Below are 21,829 nucleotides of genomic sequence, written 5' to 3'. Positions count from 1 at the left end.
ATATTGACTTATTATCAAGTTTTTTATAAAACCATATAGCCTGCACAACGTCACACTAGCCTTAAACAAAGCCTTTAAGTTTGTTAGCATATGTATCGTGCAGTTAAACCCATATAAAAAATGAATGCCCTCCCTAGCCTAGTTCTTCTCCTTTAAAGAACAGAGTGCAGCTCTACCTCCCCCCCCATGTCTTTCCAGTATCCCATACCTGCTAAAAATCTCTTGCTGGTACTGCATACTGGAGCTAGGGTGACCAGATGTCCCGATTTTATAGGGACAGTCCTGATTTTTGGGTCTTTTTCTTATATAGGCTCCTATTACCTCCCACCCCGTCCTGATTTTACACATTTGCTGTCTGGTCACCCTAGACTGGAGCATACCACCCTACTTGCATTCCAAGTTATAGCCCACAAAAGCTTATGTCCAAATAAGTTTGTTAGTCTCTAAGGTGCCACAAGGCCTCCTCCCTGTTTTTATATGGGAAAGGCTCGCGCCAGAGAACACCCGCACACCCGCAGTAGGAGGCGGGGCCACGATGCGCTCGCGCAGATTCCCGAGCGCTAGGAAACAGCCTTCCCTGCGCCGCGCGTGACGCCTCGGCTCGCCCTCTGATGGAGCGCGAGGGACGCTCCCTCGTGCGCACGCGCGAGCCACCCTCGCTCTGTCCCGGGGGTGAGAGCGAGGCGCGGTTGCCCCGCGCGGGGGGAAGCCGTAGCGGCGCGCTCGGAGGGAAGCGGAACCGGCGGCGGCCCAGGCTGGGGGATGTTCGTGGCGCGCAGCATCGCGGCCGATCACCGCGACCTCATCCACGATGTCTCCTTCGACTTCCACGGGCGGCGCATGGCGACCTGCTCCAGCGACCAGAGCGTCAAGGTGCGGGGGCCCCGCCGCTGTGTCCCTGCCGGGCGCCAGGACGCCCCAGCCGCTCAGTGCCGGGGAGGGCGCTGCGGGGGGCGGGAAGCGGGCCCAGGGCTGGACGGGGAGGGTTACAATAGTTCCGTCCTTCTGTGGGGGCGGCAAGACTTGGGTTCGGCCGGCTTTGACCGACGTCCAGCCTGCCCCGTGAGCCCGGCCCCAGGCCCAGCCGTGCCGTGAGAGCTCCCCCCCCCCCCTCGTCTCTGCCGCCCTGGGCCGTGCCTGCTGCTCGCCAAGCCCCGCGGGGAAGTGCCCAGTGTTAATGTTTGTTCATCTTCTGGTAGCTCCCTCAGAGCCGCGGGGGGGGCAGCCAGCAGCCTTCAGCCCCTGCCACGTGTGTCGGGCACCGAGTAACTAGCGAGCCCTTAGTACTGGTCAAAGCCTCAAAGGGAGCAGGTGTGAGTGTCCGCGGGTAAAAGAAACGTAGTGTCCGAGCACCTTACTGGGTTATTACCAGGGCAGTGAGGAGGAAGCCACAGTGAGGAGGGTCCGAGTTTTGTTATAATTAATAAATAAACGTAGCAATTATCAACTCATTAAAACTCAGAAATCAAACACCCAAGTCGAGAAATGCCAAATATTCAGGGTTCTCCTGCCCGGGTTTAACCATAGTGCACTCTGATGCTATATTCTGTTTGCTGGTTTTCTACCTTGCCTTAATATATTATAAATGATACATATTTTTATACATAGCATAAAATATACGCTATAAAAAGACTACGTTTTACATTTTGCAGAGAAAACAAGAATAGAAAATATTTTGCATGTTGTGTTCATACTGCTTTTTGGAACTGTCAACTTTTGACATTTCCTGATTTGCAAATACATGATTTTTCAGTCTTTCTTTTATAGCTAACATTAACATATTGCATTTAACTTTATTCTTTTTAAAGAAAAGAAAATGTTAACAGGTTCCTTGTAGAGGACTGATGTGACAGTAAACTTAACTTTTCTATATTGTTTGGAAGATTTAATAGCACTGTAATTTAAAATTAAGCAGAAGTAACATAAATAATGAGTTAAATGTTCTATCATGTATGCTCAGACAGGTACTTTTCTAATTCCCATACTTTAAACTACTCAACTCTTTCATATTTAATTTGCTCTTTCCTCCCTCAGTGAGGATTAAAATCATGGTAAATGGGAAATGTATAGTATGAGTTGCTTTTAAGTTATGTAAAGTTAATGGAATGCTGGTCAAAGTCTTGAAGTCATATGTTTTTGCTGCTTTCCTGTAACTCAAAAATAACTTGACCAATTTACCTCAAACTTAAAAAAACAAACAACCTTTGATCTGAGAACAAGTTTAACTTCTGCCTGGAGAAAATGTGCTTTAGAAAGTTATGGGTGATTGTTAAAAGGGGGAAAATACGCGTTAGAATAGAGGGTTTAGCTCTAGAGTTCATTGCGTGAACAGTATAATATTACTTGCCATTTATAATAGCACCTTTTTATCAGAGAACCTTGATAAGATTTACATTCATTATGTATCACAGTGCTCCTGTAAGTTACGTATTGGTAATTTTTTAGTCCCGTCTGCTTTACAAATAGGGTACAAATCTAGGAAATTGTTTGTAACTGTGGTTGTGTCCTAAACTGGTTACAACCAGGGTTGCATCAGAGGGCCATAAAGTGGGGCCTGGAGGCAACATGATTTATCTAAGGCCTGGTCTACACTGGGGGGGATCGACCTAAGATACGCAACTTCAGCTATGAGAATAGCGTAGCTGAAGTTGACATATCTTAGTTCGACTTAGCTCGCGTCCTCATGGCGCGGGGTCAGTTTCTGCGGCTCCCCCGTCAACTTTGCTTCCGCCTCTCGCTGAGCTGGAGTTCAGCAATCGACGGGAGAGCGATCGGGAATCGATTTATCGCGTCTTCTCTACATGTGATAAATCGATCCCCAATAGATCGATTGCTACCCGCTGATCCGATGGGTAGTGTAGACATACCCTAAGATTACACAGTGAATGAGAGGAAGAGTTGGGAATAGATTCCAGATCCAGTGTACTCAGTTAATTGCACTAACCAGTAACTACCTCCATGGTTTATTTGAAAACACAGTAAAGGTGGGTAAGGATTATCTTCTTTTTTTTTGCATGTGGGGTAACTGAGGCAGAGAGAGATTGAGATATGTTCAAGATCATACTGAAGTTAGAGGAGGGGGGAATAAGAAATTCAGCCTTCAGCCTCATATCCTGTTTACTAGACCACAGTGTCCCACAAAGGGGGAGGGGTCGTCAGTTGCATCAAAATTTTAATCTTAAAAGTATTTTATTAAAAATTGTTGGGTTGGATGTATATATACTGAAATAATATTTAATTGTTTAAAAACATCACTACATAAGAGTTGAAAAATTATTCACATCAACAATGTTAAGCTACAACTTTCAGCCACCGTATTGGGAATGCTGAGTTTTTACCATTTTAACGTTTTGTTTCCAGTTATACAGTTATCTTTCTGCTTGGACACAGTGGAACATTCTGGATTTTTCTTTGAACAAAGTAGCCTTACAGTAATAACCTTTATAATATAATTTACACACGTGTAGGCAGTCATAATTTCACAGCTTAGTTATTATAGGCTTTTACCTTGAGTGTAACAGGGTGTGAAACTAAGATTTTTTTGAATTCTCATGCTATTCTCAGATTAAGATGAAGTGAGCAGGATGTGTCCCTTTATTAATAAATTTTTTTATACAAAAATAAATAAGGTTCCTGTTTTTCAAATGGCTTGCATGAGTTGACCTTACAACCTAGTCCTGAAACTGCCTCCATGTAGATGCAAGGGTATGTAGGAAGGGGCAGGGTTTTCAGGGGGAAAAGGTTACTACATGGTATATGTGGATATTGTGCCTTTGTGTGCAAGGATTGTATTGTAAGTTTTGCTTACCTTCCATTTCTTGCAGGAAGAAAAGGCTTAGATCAACAAAGTATATGATTTGCATTTTGGTTTCTTAATAGGTTTGGGACAAAAGTGAAAATGGGGATTGGCATTGTACTGCCAGCTGGAAGGTAAGCATTATTATTTTAGTATAACTATCAATGGTTATGCCAGGGACTCCCCAGTATTTTGTCAGTAAATAATCTTACTGAAGTATTTGCTGGCTCATATAGTTTTGTACAGTAGAAATTCCCGGATTATCATGTTGCTAATCTGCAAATCCAATTATTCTCATTTTAAAAAGTCCATCAGTCTCACCCCATTTCTCAAAGTTTAAAGAGCAGAGGCTGTAGTGATTTTTTTTTTTTACTATAGACTTCATTATATTTACAGATATGTTTAGTAAATGTACAGTAACTTCAGTAGCCAGAACAGACAAAATACAATAGAGAGTTTTGGTTATTGTTGCTCAGACTTTGCAGTATATCACTGGGATTATTTTCCAGTCCAGGGGTGGGCAAACTACAGCCCGGATCCAGGCCATCAGGGCTTTGGATCCAGCCTGCAGGATTGCCAACCCTTTGGCGCAGCAGGGCTAAGGCAGGCTCCCTGCCTGCCCTTGCCCCATGCCGCACCTGGAAGCATACGGCACCATGTTTCTGTGGCCCTTGGGGGGGCAGAGGGCTCTTCCCTTGCAGGTCCCATTGGCTGGGAACGGGGAACCGTGGCCAATGGGAGCTTTGGGGGAAGTACTCGCAGGCGAGGGCGTGCGGCGCCCTCTGTCCCCCTCTCCAGGGGCCGCAGAGGCGTGGTGCCGGCCGCTTCCGGGAGCGGCGCAGGGCCAGGGCAGGCAAGGAGCCTGCTTTAGCCCCATTGTGCGCCACTGCCATCCCGGAGCCGCTCAAGGTAAGCAGCGCCGGGCCAGAGCCCGCACCCCTAACCCCTCCTGCACCCTGCACCACAACCCCCTCCTGCACCCCAACCTGCTGCCCTAAAGACTTTTTGCTAGATGTTGAAATTATGGCGTCAAGGAACATACACAACTTTTCTTGCCAAAATTTATATATTCATCACAGCTCATGCTTACTAAGGCATGTATTGACATTGGAATTTATTGGTGCTATGCTCTTTTAATATTCTGCCAAAGCTTATTACGGTGGAACTGGTATTTACTGTATCTAGCCTTTATAATAACTTTCTATCATTGCTTCAAACTATTTTATTGATTGTGTAAATTAACTTAATTTTTACTGAGCCCCACCCCTCTGCCGTACCCTGCACACCTCCTGCATCCCAGCCCCCTGCCCTGAGCCCCTTCCTGCACCCCACACTCCCTCCCACACTCCAACCCCAGCCCTGCATGCAATTTCCCCACCCAAATGTGGCTCTCAGGCCAAAAAGTTTGCCCACCCCTGTTCTAGTCTCATTATGGAACATGAAAATGAAAGTGGCAAAAAGTAATTTTAATCAACTGTATAGGTAGAGAGCCCTGTGGAGATACAAAATTTGTATCCGCGTTGGATCTGCAAAAATGGTCCGTGGGTATCTGCAGATGTAAAGCAGATATCCATGGATTTGGAGGGGTCTAGTATTAGGACATGACTTCTCAGAAAAAGTTATGGAAAAGAGCTTCTCAATGAGGCCAATCGGCATAGTTACCCAAGAGAACTGTGGTGGTCAATTTTTGAGTTGTTTTGCAGTTTGTATAACTGGAGTCCTTTTCCTCAAGGAAAAGAAGTAGGCAGACAGAGAGACTTGAAAAAGGAGCAGCAGGCAGGAAAGAAAATCAACTGTGTTCCGTATGGACTTTGGAGAAGTGCCCATGAAACCAGAGATGATGGCAGCAGCATATGGCAGTTTAAAATATAGCTTTCATTTCTATGTCAATACACATTCTTTAGCTTCTTAACCACTTCTCCAAATTTAGGGGTGTAGTAGTAATGTCTAAACTTGAGAAATAAACCCATATACTTTATTGGTTAACTTGTAGTTGATCTTTCCAGTGACTATGGAATTTTGAACATGGTTTTCAATAAGTAATATAGCTGATGTAGAATTTGGAGCCTTATCAGTGAGGATTCATTTGAAATAAGTACTTTAAAAGCCTTTTAGATTTGTTACTTTTTTGCTTTTACAGCTTTAATTCCTTACCTCCCTAGAAAACTTGATACTACTTAAAAATAAGATATTAACTTGAAATTTCCCATGATTCCAAGTGAAATACACGTACTTCAGACTGCAATGTTTTTTTTATTTCCCAGACACACAGTGGGTCCGTATGGCGTGTGACATGGGCTCATCCTGAGTTTGGACAGGTCCTGGCTTCCTGTTCTTTTGACAGAACTGCTGTAGTATGGGAAGAAATAGTGGGAGAGTCGAATGATAAACTTCGAGGGCAGAGTCACTGGGTGAGACTTGAAATATTATTGTTAGTTTTGATACACACTTTAATTCTCCTATACTTTATGCCTCATCTATTGATTGTTCAGTATTAAGGACCACAGTTTTCAGCTGCTAAAACTCCAGAATTAAATAGAGGACCAGGGTGGATTTGATTTCAGTCACTATTCAGGAAGACTTGATTTAATCATGGATTTCTGCATAAAAGTGCATTCTTGCTGGTTGTTATAATCTTAATACATATTCTTCACAACTCAGAGAGAGATGAGACCCAAACTGGGTCTCTTTTACGGCCTGCTGCCATTATAGGTTTTCCCTTCTAGTGATAGAATGGTATGGTAGATCTCAAATCAATGAAGGCTACACTCAGAAAGACCTCAAGACTTCTGGAATATGCTGCTCAAACAGTTTCACTTTTGTTTCTACTGCCTGTCCCTCCCTTCTCACATTTATCTCCAGACTTCTCCTTGTCCAGATGTATTCCGCCCCTAACAATCTTCTGTTCATTTAACTTTTTGAAACTTTGCACTTTTAGAGAGAGGTAAGTGACTGACTTTGTGTACACAAATTTGCAGAGGGACAATAGGGTTGAGGTCTGTTATTTCTCCTATCTAATCTATCTATATAATCTATCTACATTTTTGCTGTTAACAAGCATGTTATCTCTGGAGACACAAATCCACAGTTTGAGAACTGCCAAACTAAGCATCTCTGATGGTATTTTGTAGACTGAGCACTCAGTCCCATTGGGTAGATAGAAAGATTAACCTAAGTAATCTATACAGAAGTCCCTGGGACCCCATAATATTGGATCCCTAATCCATGAACTACTGGAACTCATTTACAAAACTTTTCTTAAACATTACATGAATATATTGTCTCATACTATAGAATTAGAATTTATAATCCCTATTCCATGATAAGATATCTTTGAGCTATAATGTGTTTTAATTAAAACTATCTTTAGATAGGTTTTTTCCTCAAAAAGCATTTTATCAAAAAAATCCTATTTAAATTTAAAAAAATCTGATTTTTTTTAAATCATTGATTTTTATCCACCCTGTAGAGGACTGAACTTGGCTAAATTAGAAATTGTTCCAAACTGCAAGTATGGTAACTTGGTGAGAGTTCTCTTTTCTTCAACCCATTTTCTGTTCCCAAATAGAGCTAGAGAGAGTGTCCTTTTCCATGAAGCTTTTCTGTTACTATAAAATAATAGTCATTTATTTGACAATTGCCCTTGTTAATTTAGGATTGTGCTTTGTCTAAGCTCGTTTTAAATGACTGGCATGGTTTTCAGCATGCAACCTGACAAATAGATGTCACTATTAAAAAGTGTTTACTAACATCAAGCTAAACTGTTGCCTTTTCTCAACTTCATTATAGAGTGATGAGTGTACCTCTAAATTTGCAGCCTTTTTATATTATACATTTTACTTTGGTATCCCCTCTCTCTGTTCAAAAAATATTCACTGAGGAAAAAATTTTTACCTCAAAATTCTAATCTTCTATGTTGCACATTAGACCCTTCCTATGCCGCAGGAATCCCAGAATTATGTACGATTGCTCCCACCTACCCCCACACTCAGTGCACCATGTAACAATAAGTATGGTATCCTTTATTTTGATATTCAGCTCATTTTAGGCTGTTACCAAATTTAACGTGCAAAGTTTTTGGTATTCAAAATGTATAATTACCCTAAATATCATGGGTGGGTGAAAAGTTAAAGGTTTGACTTCTGCGCAGGGGATATTTACGGCTTTTTGGCACCTCAAAACAGGTGTGGAAGCTGATTTTGGTGGTTTTTTTAAGTGCACAGGCAACATGCTTTGATACAGGTGAGGAAATGTACCTTTGTGTGCATGCACAAATGTATCTCTGTGTGCACGTTCGCTCTTTCACTTTTTTGGCTAGAGGGATGATTACTCTAAATAGGGGGGAAGGGATTGAAATTTCTCATCCCAATAAACCTTAACAAATTGTCTGGCCCCTGTAGCTACCCGAAACTATCACCAAGAGCAAAGAAGTATATTATCTTGATGTTCCTTCTAAAATGATCAACAGTGAAATAGTTAACAATATTGATATTTGAAAACATCATCATTAGGCCTCACAGTCAGCATCTCCATTTATATGAACAGAGTATTTCACATCTCCCGGACATATAGTTTCAAGTTGGCTGAAAATTCAGGCAGATATACTTGTCAGTGCACATTTGTTCCACATTTTCAAGATTGTTTCCAAACTTAGAGCTTGATGCTATTCGCTGGCCTACATACATTGTTTGTGCACTGATTTAATTATTTGGTTAGAAACTGGTTTTGGTAAACTTACCTAATTAAGCTATATCAATATTAACACTTTTATATGGATATAATTGTTCCCACAATAGATTGGACTAATTTAACTGTATGTGGTTCTTAACCAGTATAGTTACACTGGTGCTGAAAGTGTCTGTAGGCAAGCCCTTAGGGATTTTTAAGATGAAACTCTAGACCTTGGAGCACTAGTACATGACAATTTATATGGCCACACAACTGCATCATAAACTGGTAACTAAATAATTGATGGAAGCGTTTTTTTCTTCAATGATTACTGCATTTACTTTCAGGTAAAAAGGACCACTCTGGTAGACAGTAGGACATCTGTTACAGATGTGAAGTTTGCTCCCAAGCATATGGGTCTTATGTTAGCAACCTGTTCGGCAGATGGAGTAGTGAGGATATACGAAGCTCCTGATGTTATGAATCTCAGTCAGTGGTCACTGCAGCATGAAATCTCATGTAAGCTAAGCTGCAGTTGCATTTCTTGGAATCCATCAAGGTAAGTTATAAAGCATCATTTAGACAGGTTTAAAGAATGAATGGAAGAAAAGTCCAAAGATTAGTTTGTCTAAAACTTATTAATGCAGTAAAAATCCAAAAGATTTTGTCAGGTCTAGAAGAAAACTTTACTAAAGACTTTGACCTAGTTTGGTTGGATCAAATTATAAGTGAGAGTTTGAGAATGAATGATAATTGTGGGGGTGGGGGAGTAGTGACGTCTACATTAAGTTTGCCTAACTTTGTTATAAAGGATTCTTGAGACCTTTCTTTGAGAAGCTCTCCTCTGTTGTTTTCAGCAAGCCTTTGATATTTAACAGGAGGAATCTCTTTGGGCTACAGAAGTTTCTTTTCTTTGTTTCATGAAACAGCATTCAAATTTGCCCGAGAGATAGTGTTAAATATTGCCATTTCCTTTCTGTCATTTGTATTCAGGAAAATGTTACAAGACTGCCCAAGTCACTGAACATTGAGGCCAGGTTGATGCCGCTGTTAAAGCAGTAACACATGCTGAACAGGGAATACCCAGTGACCTGTCAGAGTGACCTTTGGGGAAGGAGAGGGGACTTAAAAGAGAGGTGGTCTGGGCTCACTCGTAAACCCTACAGGGCTCCATGGGGCAAGTGCTCCTCCATCCCTTGGGGAGGGATGGAGTGAGAGACAGGATGGTCCCTACCAGGCTACCCCTAGATCCAGTGCATGACACCAGTCTCCTCTCTGGTGGGGAAACACTTGGGACAAGAGTTCCCCTAATACCAGGGATTGGGGTAGGAGGAGCCAGACAGGGCTACACTTCCTTGGATTTTTCACCTCTAGACCAGGTAACTCACCCCTTCTTTTGGGAAAATAGCCTTCTTCTGGAGCTAACTAATATGTTTAGCTGTGTAGCTCACATAGTAGTAATCTGTGCTTCAGCACTGAAGGTTCAGGTTTAGACACTCCTGATTCATTATGTGAGGTGGAAATTGTTAAAGTTACACACAGTTTATTTTATCTTTTACTTTACTTAAAAACAAATTCAAAATCCTAAGAAATTACACATCAAATTAATAGTTAAAAATGTTATTTAGGTTGCAAAGACAAACACTTGCAAGTTAGGAAATGCCCAATTTATGATTACAACTCCAATTCTATCTCCATGTGTTTATGCATTAAATCAAAGATGCGCAAACTACGGCCCACGGGCCACATCCGTCCTGCGGGACCGTCCTGCCTGGCCCTTGAGCTCCCGGCCGGGGAGGCTAGCCCCCAGTCCCTCCCCTGCAGCCATGCTGCCGCGCAGGCAGCACTCTGGGTGGTGGGACTGCAAGCTCCTGCAGGGCAGCGCAGCAGCATATCTGGCTCCGGCTGAGTGGCGCAGCTGCCAGACAGGCTGGTCTGAGCAGCATGGTAAGGGGGCCAGGGGATTGGGTAAGGGGCAGGGTGTCCCGGGGGGCAGTCAGGGGACAGGGAGCGGGGGGAGGGGTTGGATAGGGCAGAGGTTCTGCGGGGAAGGGGGCGGGTGGTCAGGGGATGGGGAACAGGGGCGGGTTGGATAAGTGTGGGAGTCCCGGGGGGGGGCGTGTCGAGGGTGGGGGTGTGAATAGGGGATGGGGCAGTCAGGGGACACGGAGCGGGGGGGGAGGGGTTGGATGGGGTGGGGTCCCAGGGGAGCAGTTAGGGTCGGGGGGGTCCCAGGAGGGGGCTGTCAGGGGACAAGGAGTGGGGGGTGGTTCTGAGGGGGGGGCAGTCAGGGGATGGGAAGGGGGGGTGGGGGGGAGGCTGTTGGGAGGGGGCACAGCCTTCCCTATCTGGCCCTCCATACAGTTTTGCAACCCCGATGTGGTCCTTGGGCCAAAAAGTTTGCCCACTGCTGCATTAAATGATAGTCTTCAGTTACATGCTGCTTTTTCCACTGGGCCCTAGTCTCATTCACTGAGGAGGATGGTCATTCTAGGGGGCAGAATTATGGTTGCAGAGCCAGCTGAAAATCTGCCATTTCTTAACTTTTGAGTGCTTGACTTTGCAATCTAATTAACATTTTTAATTTTTTTTAATCTGTAATCCTTAAAATAGTTTAACTTGTATTATGCATGATAGCAATTTGTAAATGTAATGGCACTTATTTTTCACTTGTAGCTCTCGAGCTCATTCTCCGATGATAGCTGTAGGAAGTGATGACAACAGTCCAAATATACTGGCTAAGGTTCAAATTTATGAATACAATGAAAACACCAGGTAAACTAAGGAATAAACCAGTACAGTAGAATTTCAGAGTTATGAATACCAGAGTTACGGACTGACCAGTCAACCACACGTGTTGTTTGGAACCAGAGGTACACAATCAGGCAGCAGTAGAAACCAAAAAAAAAAAAAAAAGCAAATACAGTACTGTTAAATGTAAACTACTAATAAAATGGAAAGCATTTTTCTTCTGCATAGTAAAGTTTCAAAGCTGTATTAAATTAATGTTCAGTTGTAAACTTTTGAAAGAATGACCATAACGCTTTGTTCAGAGTTACAACACAGTTATGAACAGCCTCCATTCCCGAGGTGTTCGTAACCTGAGATTGTACTGTATAATCTTTATAATGGGTTTAGAATGTCTATTTGCTGGTTTATAACAACATAGTGATTAAATAATTCTCACTATTGTGTATAGATAGAAGTACAAAATATACTTTTGAGTAATAAAACATGTAAATTGTAAGAAGTTTGAAATGATGTTTGAAATACTGCCTCATTGTAGTTGCTGCATATATTCCTGTATCATGGAATGGGTAGAAGGAGAAGGATCTCAGAATGTTGGCTGATGTTGCACATCATGGTCATGGACCATGGCTAGTGCTGCCATTCTGAACACAAAAACCCCATGAGTGTCACTAGGATTTTCATGCAGAGATCTGAGGCCCCAGTCCTGCAAAGATTTACTTAAGGTGCTTAAAGTTAAGCAGATACATAACTCTTAGCAGGATTGGGATACAGTTGATGGTAGAAAATCCTGTGAATCATCAGCATTCTTTGAAAGCTATTAAGAAAGCATTAGATTTGTTAAATTAGTCACTCCAGTAAGAAAATGCACAGATGTGCATGTGAAACCTTAATTTTATGATAAACTATTTGATTATGAGATCACATATTAGAATCCTGCCTCATTCAGTGTGCCTGTTGAATAGTGCACGAGGCAGGAGAATCCTGAGGATTCATACCTCATTCTGGGCCAGATTCTGTCTGCAGTGACAGTTGAGCAAATCTAATATCACTTACTCTGATAAAGCAGAATTTGGCCCTAGTACAAAAGATGCTCATTATATAGCGAATGAGGCAGACAGAAGCCAGTCGTTGAACACAGATTACACAAATTAAAAGAAATTAATTTGTAACTATAACATTAATGATTCTTATTTTTAATTTATATTTGATTGCTGGACCCTTCTCTGTCCAGTAATTCCATCTGTCTACTCCATGTTTGCATTAGTGGCTATGTTGTCAGCACTCATCAAATGAATAACTTGTCTGTTGCTCCTCAGGAAGTATGCAAAAGCAGAAACTCTTATGACAGTCACTGATCCTGTACATGATATTGCATTTGCTCCAAACCTGGGAAGATCCTTCCATATTTTAGCTGTAGCTACCAAAGATGTACGAATTTTCACACTGAAACCTGTAAGGTGAGCTTTTGAACCAGATTTCTTAACAAAAAAGCATATAGTTGTGTAGTCTTATGCTAATATGCTCAGGAGATAAAACAAAACATTATCAGTACTTAATACTTAAGCCTATCCAGAAAGAGTTGCTCTTAGCAGTCTATTAAAGGCAACCAACGAACTAGCACAACAAAATTTTCTTTCAATATCATTTACTGTTACTTGTTCAAGGAAAATATTGTCACAAACCTTGGAAAACATAGCTCCCTTTTGTTGTTGCACATTCAAGACAATTTGTATTTTCTTTGGTCAGAATTAGTAATGTTTATTGTCTTAAAATACAGATGCATGTAGAATTTTTACCCACTTTTTTTTCTTAACAGGAAAGAATTGACTACTTCTGGAGGACTAACAAAATTTGAAATTCAGATAGTAGCTCAGTTTGATAATCACAATTCCCAGGTCTGGCGAGTAAGCTGGAACATTACAGGCACAGTGCTTGCATCATCTGGTGATGATGGCTGTGTTAGACTATGGAAAGGTAAGAGTTCTGTAGGGTACACATTAAGGTATTTTAGATTGCTTTGTCAAATGTTGAAAGATTGACCTGTACTTATGGGAAAACTTAATTGGTTCTGGAATGCAAGTTTCTTTGAATTGGTTTGTGGACTGTAAGACTTTCTATTGCTGCATGCATTTGGAAAAGAAAAGAAAATCTTTTATTTGCTGGACCTCAGAGAGCACTTGCTTTGTTTGATTTATAATACGGTAATAGCCAACAGAACTTGTCTTCTGAATTGTTCAGTTTGTTCTAACTAAAGTAGTACAAGTTAATGTGACCTTTTATCTCATGAACATGTCTTCTGCAGTCAGGAATAAATGTGAGATGTATACAAAACTCTACAATATCAAAGTTACAATTTCTGTTGCTGTCTTCACCTGATGGCAGAAGAGTGAAAAATCTATATTCCCCAGATCCTGCTCAGGGAACGATACAGATACTTAATCTTTAACATGTCCAACTAATACTTTGTAATTTTATCAGTACTAACATTTTTGCATGTAGTTACTTACAGGAAGGTTCAACTTTACCACTTGTATTTTACTGATTTACTCAATAGTGACGTTTTCAATCTTAATAAAGAGGAAATTGAAAAAAATAGTGTGGAAAGAAAATGTCAAACAGTTAAAGAGCTGTCTTAAATTGATATAGCTCCTCTGGCTTCAGTGGTACTTCACCGACTTACACCAGCTGAGAATCTGTCCAAAATTTTGTAACCTTATCAAATGTTCTTGGAGATTAGGGATGGAAATGAAAACTATTTTTTTTTTTGATGATTTTGCAGCTAATTACATGGACAACTGGAAGTGCACTGGTATACTGAAAGGTAACGGGAGTCCAGTCAGTGGTAGTTCTCAGCAGGGAATGTTTAATGCTTCTCTAGGTTCAGCCAATACAAGCCTACAGAATTCATTAAATGGATCAGCTGCTGGCAGGTAGGCTAATTTATACATAGACTCTAGAATTTTTGAATATACTATCTTTTGTGTATCTACTTCACTCTTAGGTTCCCCCAATTCTGATGTCCCTTTTATGGTTTTTAGGTCTGGTGGTAATGCTTATGTTTTTTATTTTTGTACTAGTGGTTTTTCCTGTTATACTAACATTTAGAAAAGTGCTTACTAAATTATTTAATTTTGCATTTGTAAGGCAATCATAGATTCCAGCATATAGCAGGTACCCTTTTTCAGGGCTCTGTGTACTCTGCAGCACAATGGGATCAAATTCCACAGCAGAATTTTCCAAATTCTGCAGCAAACATTATTTTATACTATCACTGTGAAATATCCTTCATTTCCATTCTTAGGCAAATGCAACTGTGGTTCATAGTTCAAAATATTCATTCACATAAAATTCAGTGATTATTTTTGAGGATGGGTATCTTTCCTATGCTCTCCAGGTGGCCTGGCTCCACAACCCAAGCCTTGGCTCCCGTGATGTTGTCCAGGAGGCCCAGCTCAGAAGCTCCTTCCCTTGTGTGTACTAGGGAAGGGGGAAGCTTGTAGCTGGCTTCAGCAGGTTATCTCCCTGATTTCCCAAGTGTCGGCTGCTACTCTGCTATCCCGGCAGCCCAGCTGGCCAGCCTATGCTTCTGGCTCCTCCTTCTCTTGGCTGTAAGCTGAACTCCAGCTCTGGCCCTCAATGGAACAGTGCAGGGATCATGCACTGTAATCTAATTAACTCTCCTTTGTGGGGAAAGCTAGAGAGCCAAGAGGCAGCTGCAGACCAAATCCCAGGAGGACAGGAAGACAAAAGTCAGCTGGTTGCAGCAAAAATGTTGAACTCTATATCATCTTGCAAAAATGCTGTATTCTACAGTTGTGGAATTGTAGACTCCACAGGGCCCTGACTGTGATGGATGGGACAGTTTACACCTCTTAGAGCTATTGTTTCAGGCTCTTGGCAGACTTGGGCAGCCACCACTTCATTGGTGTATGTTTCCAAGGTTATCTCCACAATTCTAAGGACTAGAAACATACTTTTAAAAAAAGAGAAATGTAAGATTCTTGTTCACAATTCTGCAGCAGGGGTGAATTCCACTGTGACGTCTACGGCCATGGAATCTCTGACTATACTGGGTCCTGCCCTTTATGATAGAGCCTTACTGTGTGAGAAAGTATTTACCTACCTATTTTGCTTTGTAACTACATTGGGTTGAAAGTTAGCTTAAAAATCATATCTATAATGTGCTTTAGTGGATTTTAAGTTTAATAAAAACAAAGCATATATTAACTATTGACCAAATTGGATTGGACCACCATTAGATTGCTTTTAGGCTGTCTCTAGGCTCTGACTTTCAATGCATTGTACATTTAAAGAGCTAAGGGGCAGTTAAACTATAATAAGATTTCAATCTTTGGAAAATCAAATTTATCAGAATAAGTACATCATACCACTTATGCTTTCCAAACTGTGGGTTAGTGATAAAAATAGTTTTGGAATGATTTGAAACATGAAAATAAATTACTGGAAAACCCACACTCAGTAGTGCTGTGTTCTTATTGTGCTGATAACCACATGTGCCTAGATTTGTGATGCATTTTCCCTTCTCCATTTGTATTATGTCCTTTTTAACAGAAAACAGAGCTGATATCAACCTAACTGGAGTAACTTTGCTGTTTTGCTGCTTGTTGCATGCACACAGGAATGGAAAGAGAACTTCTTTTTCCCCTCCCCAACGCCGTTTGACCTCTCCCAAGACACCAGCAGCCTGATAACTACTAAAAGCAATTCAAAAGGCCTTTTTAAAAATACACTGTATACCTTTTTGTACTAGCCATTGCAGTTTGACACTGTTGGAACTTCTGAAAGAAAGATAATTGGAGAGGGTTCTTGTTGAGACAGATTTCCACCAAAATAGGTTCCCCCCCCCCCCCCCCCCCCCCCCCCCCCTGGAAAGCTCATGAAACTAATGGACTAGTATATGGATTAAGAGGATTTGTTGTCCTTAGCTGGGGTGTGAGGAGGGAAAAGACTGCTTAATGACCATTAAAGTCAGTTAATTTTCATTAAAATTGTTTTGAGTGTTGATTTTGTTTTACATTTTGTAGTATTCAAATATATAATTGATTCCTAAACATTACAGCTTTGTAATTACTTTGTAATATACTGAAACTGTTTAGTCTAAAAGGAATAAGAGAACAGTCTGATTTGACAACTGTACAGATAATAGCTTAATTTAGTGTGGCGTTGCTTCATTTATAAATTTGAACTACTTCAAAGAAATGTTTTGTAAATGCTGTCATACTTTCTTCAGGCTCACTAAAAATACTTTTTTCTGATAATGTGTTTGTATGTTCCTGTGGTGTGATTCCAGAGAGTAATTATGATTCCCTGTGAGCACAACATTCTGAAACTTACAGTAATCTAGGAAACACCTAAATTCAGATCAACATGCATCTTTAAATGTGGATTATCCCAGGATTTATTAATTACTTGGCCACGCCATTCTGTAAATATTCTCAGAGCAAAAAACAAGACAGATAATGTCTCCAAATATTTTAATAGTTATATTAAAGTGCATAAATGTTACGGGTAAGTCATAATAGAAGTTGGCAAAATGACATGAAATGGCATTCTCTGAGCATTGTGTTGATCAGAAATCTTTAGCTTGTTCTGAGATTTCTGCAGAAATATGTAAATACATAAAGATTGTATTTAATTGAAAAGAGTAGTCCTTCCTTGTAAATGTATATTGTGATATCTAAGTATTGTAAAAACAATCTCATGTTTTTACATCTGTTCTAGAAACTTGCAGTAAAATTGATCTGAGTTGGATGCAAATGCAGCATGTGTACTTGCATAATATTTAATGTCTGTGTGGTGTTGCAAATGAAGCATTATTAAAGTCTCTGTTAATAAGTTGCATGAATTCTAGGAGAACCGTGTGCATCAAAGATGTTGATAGCTATGTTAGAAAATCCTTTTAATTTACAAAGTAACTTGTTTCTTTGTAAAATGCATATTAGGAATGTATTTACAATATTCTTTTTTATGAGGCTTTCAGTGGAAAAGAGTATACTTTTTTTCTTTAAAGAACAGTTTCCAGACTTGTTCGTTCAATCTTGTTTTGAATGAGTGCCTTGATTTCTGCGGTTACGTTTCATTGGTTTTGGCATGGATATACTAAAGCTTTGTTTTTCCAGCATGTCTTTTCTCCCCTTTGGTTTTCCTTGTATTTACTACTTTTCTCTTTTTCTTCTGTTTCTTTTTTGTTTTGGTGTTTTGTTCCTGTCTTAATTGTTTCAGGTATTTCTTTCCCCCTCTGGATTCCCCACGGGCTGGATCGAGATGGTCCAGTTATGCCCAGCTCCTACCTCCTCCTCCTCTGATAGAGCACTCTTGTGATGCTGACACTGCCAACCTCCAGTATCCTCACCCAAGCAGACGATATATCTCTCAGCCTCTTAACCTTTTACCTGAGAATGAAGGGGTTTAATATACATACTCAAAATAAATCCGAAAGGGCCTTATTCAGATGCTTGTAAATGCTTCAATTTTTGGCTGCTTTCATTTTTCACTTTTCCTCCAAAAGCTTTTAAAAAATCAGGGCTTTCTTGCATGTTTTGCAAACACCACAGTATTTGGAACCTAATGTTTGTGCTTGTGCATCAAAGGGATATTAGCTCTATTATTTAGTAACCTTTGATGAACTATGACTGCACACAAGCAGCATTAACTGTGAGCTATATATAGAGAGTAGCTGACTTCAAAGTGCCTATCTAATAGTTGGGGGGTTTTTGTGCTTGGTTTATTGTGGTCTTGAGTTTCTTACGTTATACGATATCACATCCATAAATGTGAAATGTGTCGTCAAAGTTCAACACGCCTTCAAGAAACTGTTCTAGAGCTTTAAAAGATAATTTGAATTGACATCTAAAATAAAAGAAAATATTCCTGCATATACTACAATAGAAGTTTAATTAGGTGTGTTTGATCACTTTTAGAATTTTCCATCTTCTTGCATAAAATAAATTTTATAATTATTAGGTAGGTCAATTAAACTTATTTTAAAAGGTTTGTATTAGTTTGCTCTTTTTTCATCAAAAGGAATACTATTAATATGATAGAGCCTTTCTGATGCAAATATCCAATCTAACACATTTACAGTGGGGTACATGTGAGCGAATTAAGCAACTTCTTCAGAAGGCTTACAACTCAAATTTCGTGTATTGTTTCCTTTAAATACTTTCAAACAAGATTTGGCTGTTAGTATGCAAGACATAACAACTTGCTGATTGTGACTACAGTAGTTGAGTGATCACCAAAAGTCTTGTCTAGTACACTTCTTTACTGGCTTATGATGTATAAAGAACTGAAAGTAAGTTGTATTTTTTCCCCTCATTTTTAATTTAGAAATTCAGGTTTTGTGTGAAATTTCATCAAAAGGGGCCAAAGGCGTGAAAGGTAAGGAAGTGAGAGGGGAACTTTTTTAAATGCTTATCACTGACATTTGTAAAGTCAATGATAAGCATTTTACATAACGGATGTCTTAAAAGATTCAATGCCTCCTGCCCTTTCAGTTGAGGTGCAAGGCCCTGATACATATCTTCAGAGCCCTCGCTATGTTCAACAGCAAAACACAGCAGAGCCTGGTGTTAACATTCCCAATAGCTAAGATTTTTTTTAAAAGCAGAACAAAAGTTAGGGCATAAAGATCTAAGTACCAAAAATGGCCCAAGCCCAGTTGCTCAAAAATTAGTAACAGATTATCTCTAAGACTGCAAAACAGTTGCCATTCTACCCCTTGTTTTAACATACTACAGCTTTACACAAGATATGGATTGAAATTTCCCAATATTCTGCAACACTCAAGCATATGCTTTAACATTGTGTGAGAGTATTCTCATTCACTTCAGAGGGTTTGCTCCTATTTGTAAAGTTAACCATGTGCAGAAGTGTTGGTAGAACTGAGAACTGCTTGAAGTTGACTGTTTTGTGTTCTATTTTAAGTTACAGCACCTGCTCCCTGTCCTGAGAATGGGGAGTAAAAAGCTTGTGCAGTGTGTAGTTGGGAAAAACAAACAAAACCAAAAACCATTTTCTCTTTGCTGACCAGTACTCAGTGTACCTCTTCCTGATAACTAAAATGCCTGAATTTCAGAGTTTAAAATTGTGGTATGCAAGTTAACCTTTATGAGTACGGCCCTAGCTGATTATTTTTAAAATAAAGTATAAATATTTGAAAATGCAAGACTAAAAATGTGCATTAGCTTAACGTTTTCTATCATCTATACACTGAAAATATGATGTGTATGTACAGGTGCTTGTGTAGCTATTTGGTGTCCTGAATTTACAAGCTCAGCTGCTGAAGCAAGAGAAGATTGTTCCACAGGGGCTGGTGGTTTTTTTTTATTGGGGGGAGGATTTTTTCCTACATAAACAAATGCAGAATAATTGTAGTGAAAGAGTGCATCCACATGATTTGTTTGTTCTGGCCTAAGATATGGTGGTTGTGGATCATTGCATTTACGCAACTTGGGCCAGATATCCTACGGTGCAGTGGCTCCAATCCAACTGTACTTAGGAGGAAGGGACACTGACACTTTTCCCCCATGCGGTAGCAGGAAGCCATATTGTAGCAGGATGGTACCCCGAAGTGTAAGGTTTGTGCTTGGGGGAATTTTGTGCCCCAAAATTAAAAATTCTGCACAAGATATTTTAAAATTCTGCATATTTTTTATTTGTTAAATTCACACACTATAATCATGCCCGTTTCAATTATGTTGGGAAATTATTTCAAAATACTTGTCAGCAAGTATATAACAATGCAGACAAAAAAAGTCAACAAATGTTTTCTGTCAAATAAGGTTCCTTACTAGGCATATTAATACAGATCTCTGAGTAATCATTCATTTAAAGTACAATACAGAAACTTATTTCCTGCACACCTCAGAAGCAGTGCAAAGGCTTGGGGGAGTTGGGGATAATGGAGGAGCTGAGGAAGAGGGAAGTAATTGCTAGGAAGGAGCCTGAGAGTGAATGTGGAGGTTGGTTGGGTGTGGATAGGAGAAGCAGGGAACTTTCTGTGGGGCGGGGGAGGAGGATTGTTAGGGAGTGGGGGAGCTTCCTCTATGCAACCCCTGCCTGACCCTTAGCCTCTTCCATTCATTTAGGCACATCTGCCCCTATCCCAATGTGCCCCCGCACTTCCCTCTCCCCATGTGTGTGTACCCCCACTTAGCCATCCTTCTCCCTCTGTCCTCGTGTTGCTGAACTCCCATGCTCTGTCCTTGCACCCCTACACCCCTGGCTTAGTGCTGTCACCCCACTAGCTGCTGTGCCCCCACTCCAGTCTCTGACTACCCAGCAGCCCTGTGTGCCCCATCTTTTTGGTAACCCATGCCTCCTTACCTGCCCCCACAAGCAGAGTGCTGTGAGGAAAGCAACCTCTCCATGGCTGGTTGCTCTGGCCCAGAGCCAACTGCTGTCTTCTGGCACCACAGTGGCCCTTGGTCTGCGGAAAGTGTAATTGCAGCACATCCTGGGCAGAATGTACAGGGGGCACTTAATTCTCTGTGTGTGCAGTGGCACAGAATTCCCCCAGGAGTAAGGTTGCTACTGCTGTCAGCACTGGTGGACCCGCCACATCACCTCAGTGCTACGGTATAGGAGTGTGGCTATGGCCTATAGCAGGGGTGAGCAAACTTTTTGGCCCAAGGGCACCATCTGGGTATAGAAAGTGTATGGTGGGCCATGAATGCTCATTAAATTAGGGATTGGGGTACAGGAGGGGGTGAGGGCCCTGGGGCTGAGAGTGCAGGAGGGTGCTCTGGGCTGGGACTGGGGTTGGGGGGGCAGGGGGGGGATCGGGGCGGGGGTGGGGGTTGGTGTGCGGAAGGGGACCAGGAGTGCAGGCTCTGGGCGGCGCTTACCTCTAGTAGGTCATAGAAGCAGAGGCATATCCTCCCTCCGGCTTCTCTGTGGAGGCACATCCAGGCAGCTCTGTGTGCTGCCCTGTCCACAGGCACCGCCCCTGCAGCTCCCATTGGCTGTGATTCCTGGCCAATGGATGCTGTGGGGGCGGTGCTTGGGGTGGGGGCAGCATGTGGAGCCCCCTGGCTGCCCCTATGCGTAGGAGCCGGAGGGGGACATGCTGCTGCTTCCAGGAGCTGCGTGGAGTGGGGCAAGCCCCCAACCCGTCTCCCCAACGGGAGCTTGAGGGCTGGATTAAAATGTCTGGAGGGCCGGATGCAGCCCCGGGCTGTAGTTTGCCCATCTCTGGCCTATAGTGTGTAAGAGCAGAAGGGGTGAGTGTGAGTAAGGTAGTCGATAGTGGAGACTGTGCTCTTTCAAAACTATAATAACTTCCAAGATTGAGCTTTTTTCTCTGTTGTCCTAAATAGTATTTTGCTTGCTCTTCGTACATAATAGCTGCAGACACTGCTGCTCCTTATGTTCATTGCACCTTCTCTTCTCAGTTCCCTTAGTGTTGCTTAATTTTTGAGGGGGTTTGTATTAATTTAGTCCTAAAAATATAACATTCAGGTTACTAATCTAATCCAAGAAGCACTTTCTGGTGGTCACAGAAAGCTGTCTGCTCATAGGGTGCTGGTTCTTGTTTCCAGCTAAGAGAAATTAAAGTGGAAGGAGAGGGAAATGAAATGTTCACCAAAAGTA

General features: G+C 41.4%; 1 protein-coding gene across 1 annotated transcript in view; it reads left to right on the top strand.

Annotated features, from left to right (window-relative positions):
- Positions 1 to 578: 578 nt before the first annotated feature.
- Positions 579 to 21,829, top strand: part of LOC117871808 (centrosomal protein of 192 kDa-like) — a 205,750-nt gene continuing 184,499 nt past the window's right edge. Inside the window, exons 1-9 of the mRNA XM_034759567.1 lie at positions 579 to 873; positions 3,880 to 3,930; positions 6,061 to 6,207; positions 8,812 to 9,023; positions 11,141 to 11,239; positions 12,532 to 12,672; positions 13,032 to 13,189; positions 13,995 to 14,145; positions 17,459 to 17,642. Coding sequence (XP_034615458.1) covers positions 763 to 873; positions 3,880 to 3,930; positions 6,061 to 6,207; positions 8,812 to 9,023; positions 11,141 to 11,239; positions 12,532 to 12,672; positions 13,032 to 13,189; positions 13,995 to 14,145; positions 17,459 to 17,642 — 1,254 coding nt within the window. The 5' untranslated portion in view covers positions 579 to 762. The remainder of the gene's footprint in view (positions 874 to 3,879; positions 3,931 to 6,060; positions 6,208 to 8,811; positions 9,024 to 11,140; positions 11,240 to 12,531; positions 12,673 to 13,031; positions 13,190 to 13,994; positions 14,146 to 17,458; positions 17,643 to 21,829) is intronic.

Source organism: Trachemys scripta, chromosome 2 (assembly GCF_013100865.1).
Source record: "Trachemys scripta elegans isolate TJP31775 chromosome 2, CAS_Tse_1.0, whole genome shotgun sequence".
Taxonomy (NCBI): domain Eukaryota; kingdom Metazoa; phylum Chordata; order Testudines; family Emydidae; genus Trachemys; species Trachemys scripta.
The sequence above is the reverse complement of the archived record's forward strand: the minus strand, read 5'-3'. Positions and strand labels throughout refer to the sequence as shown.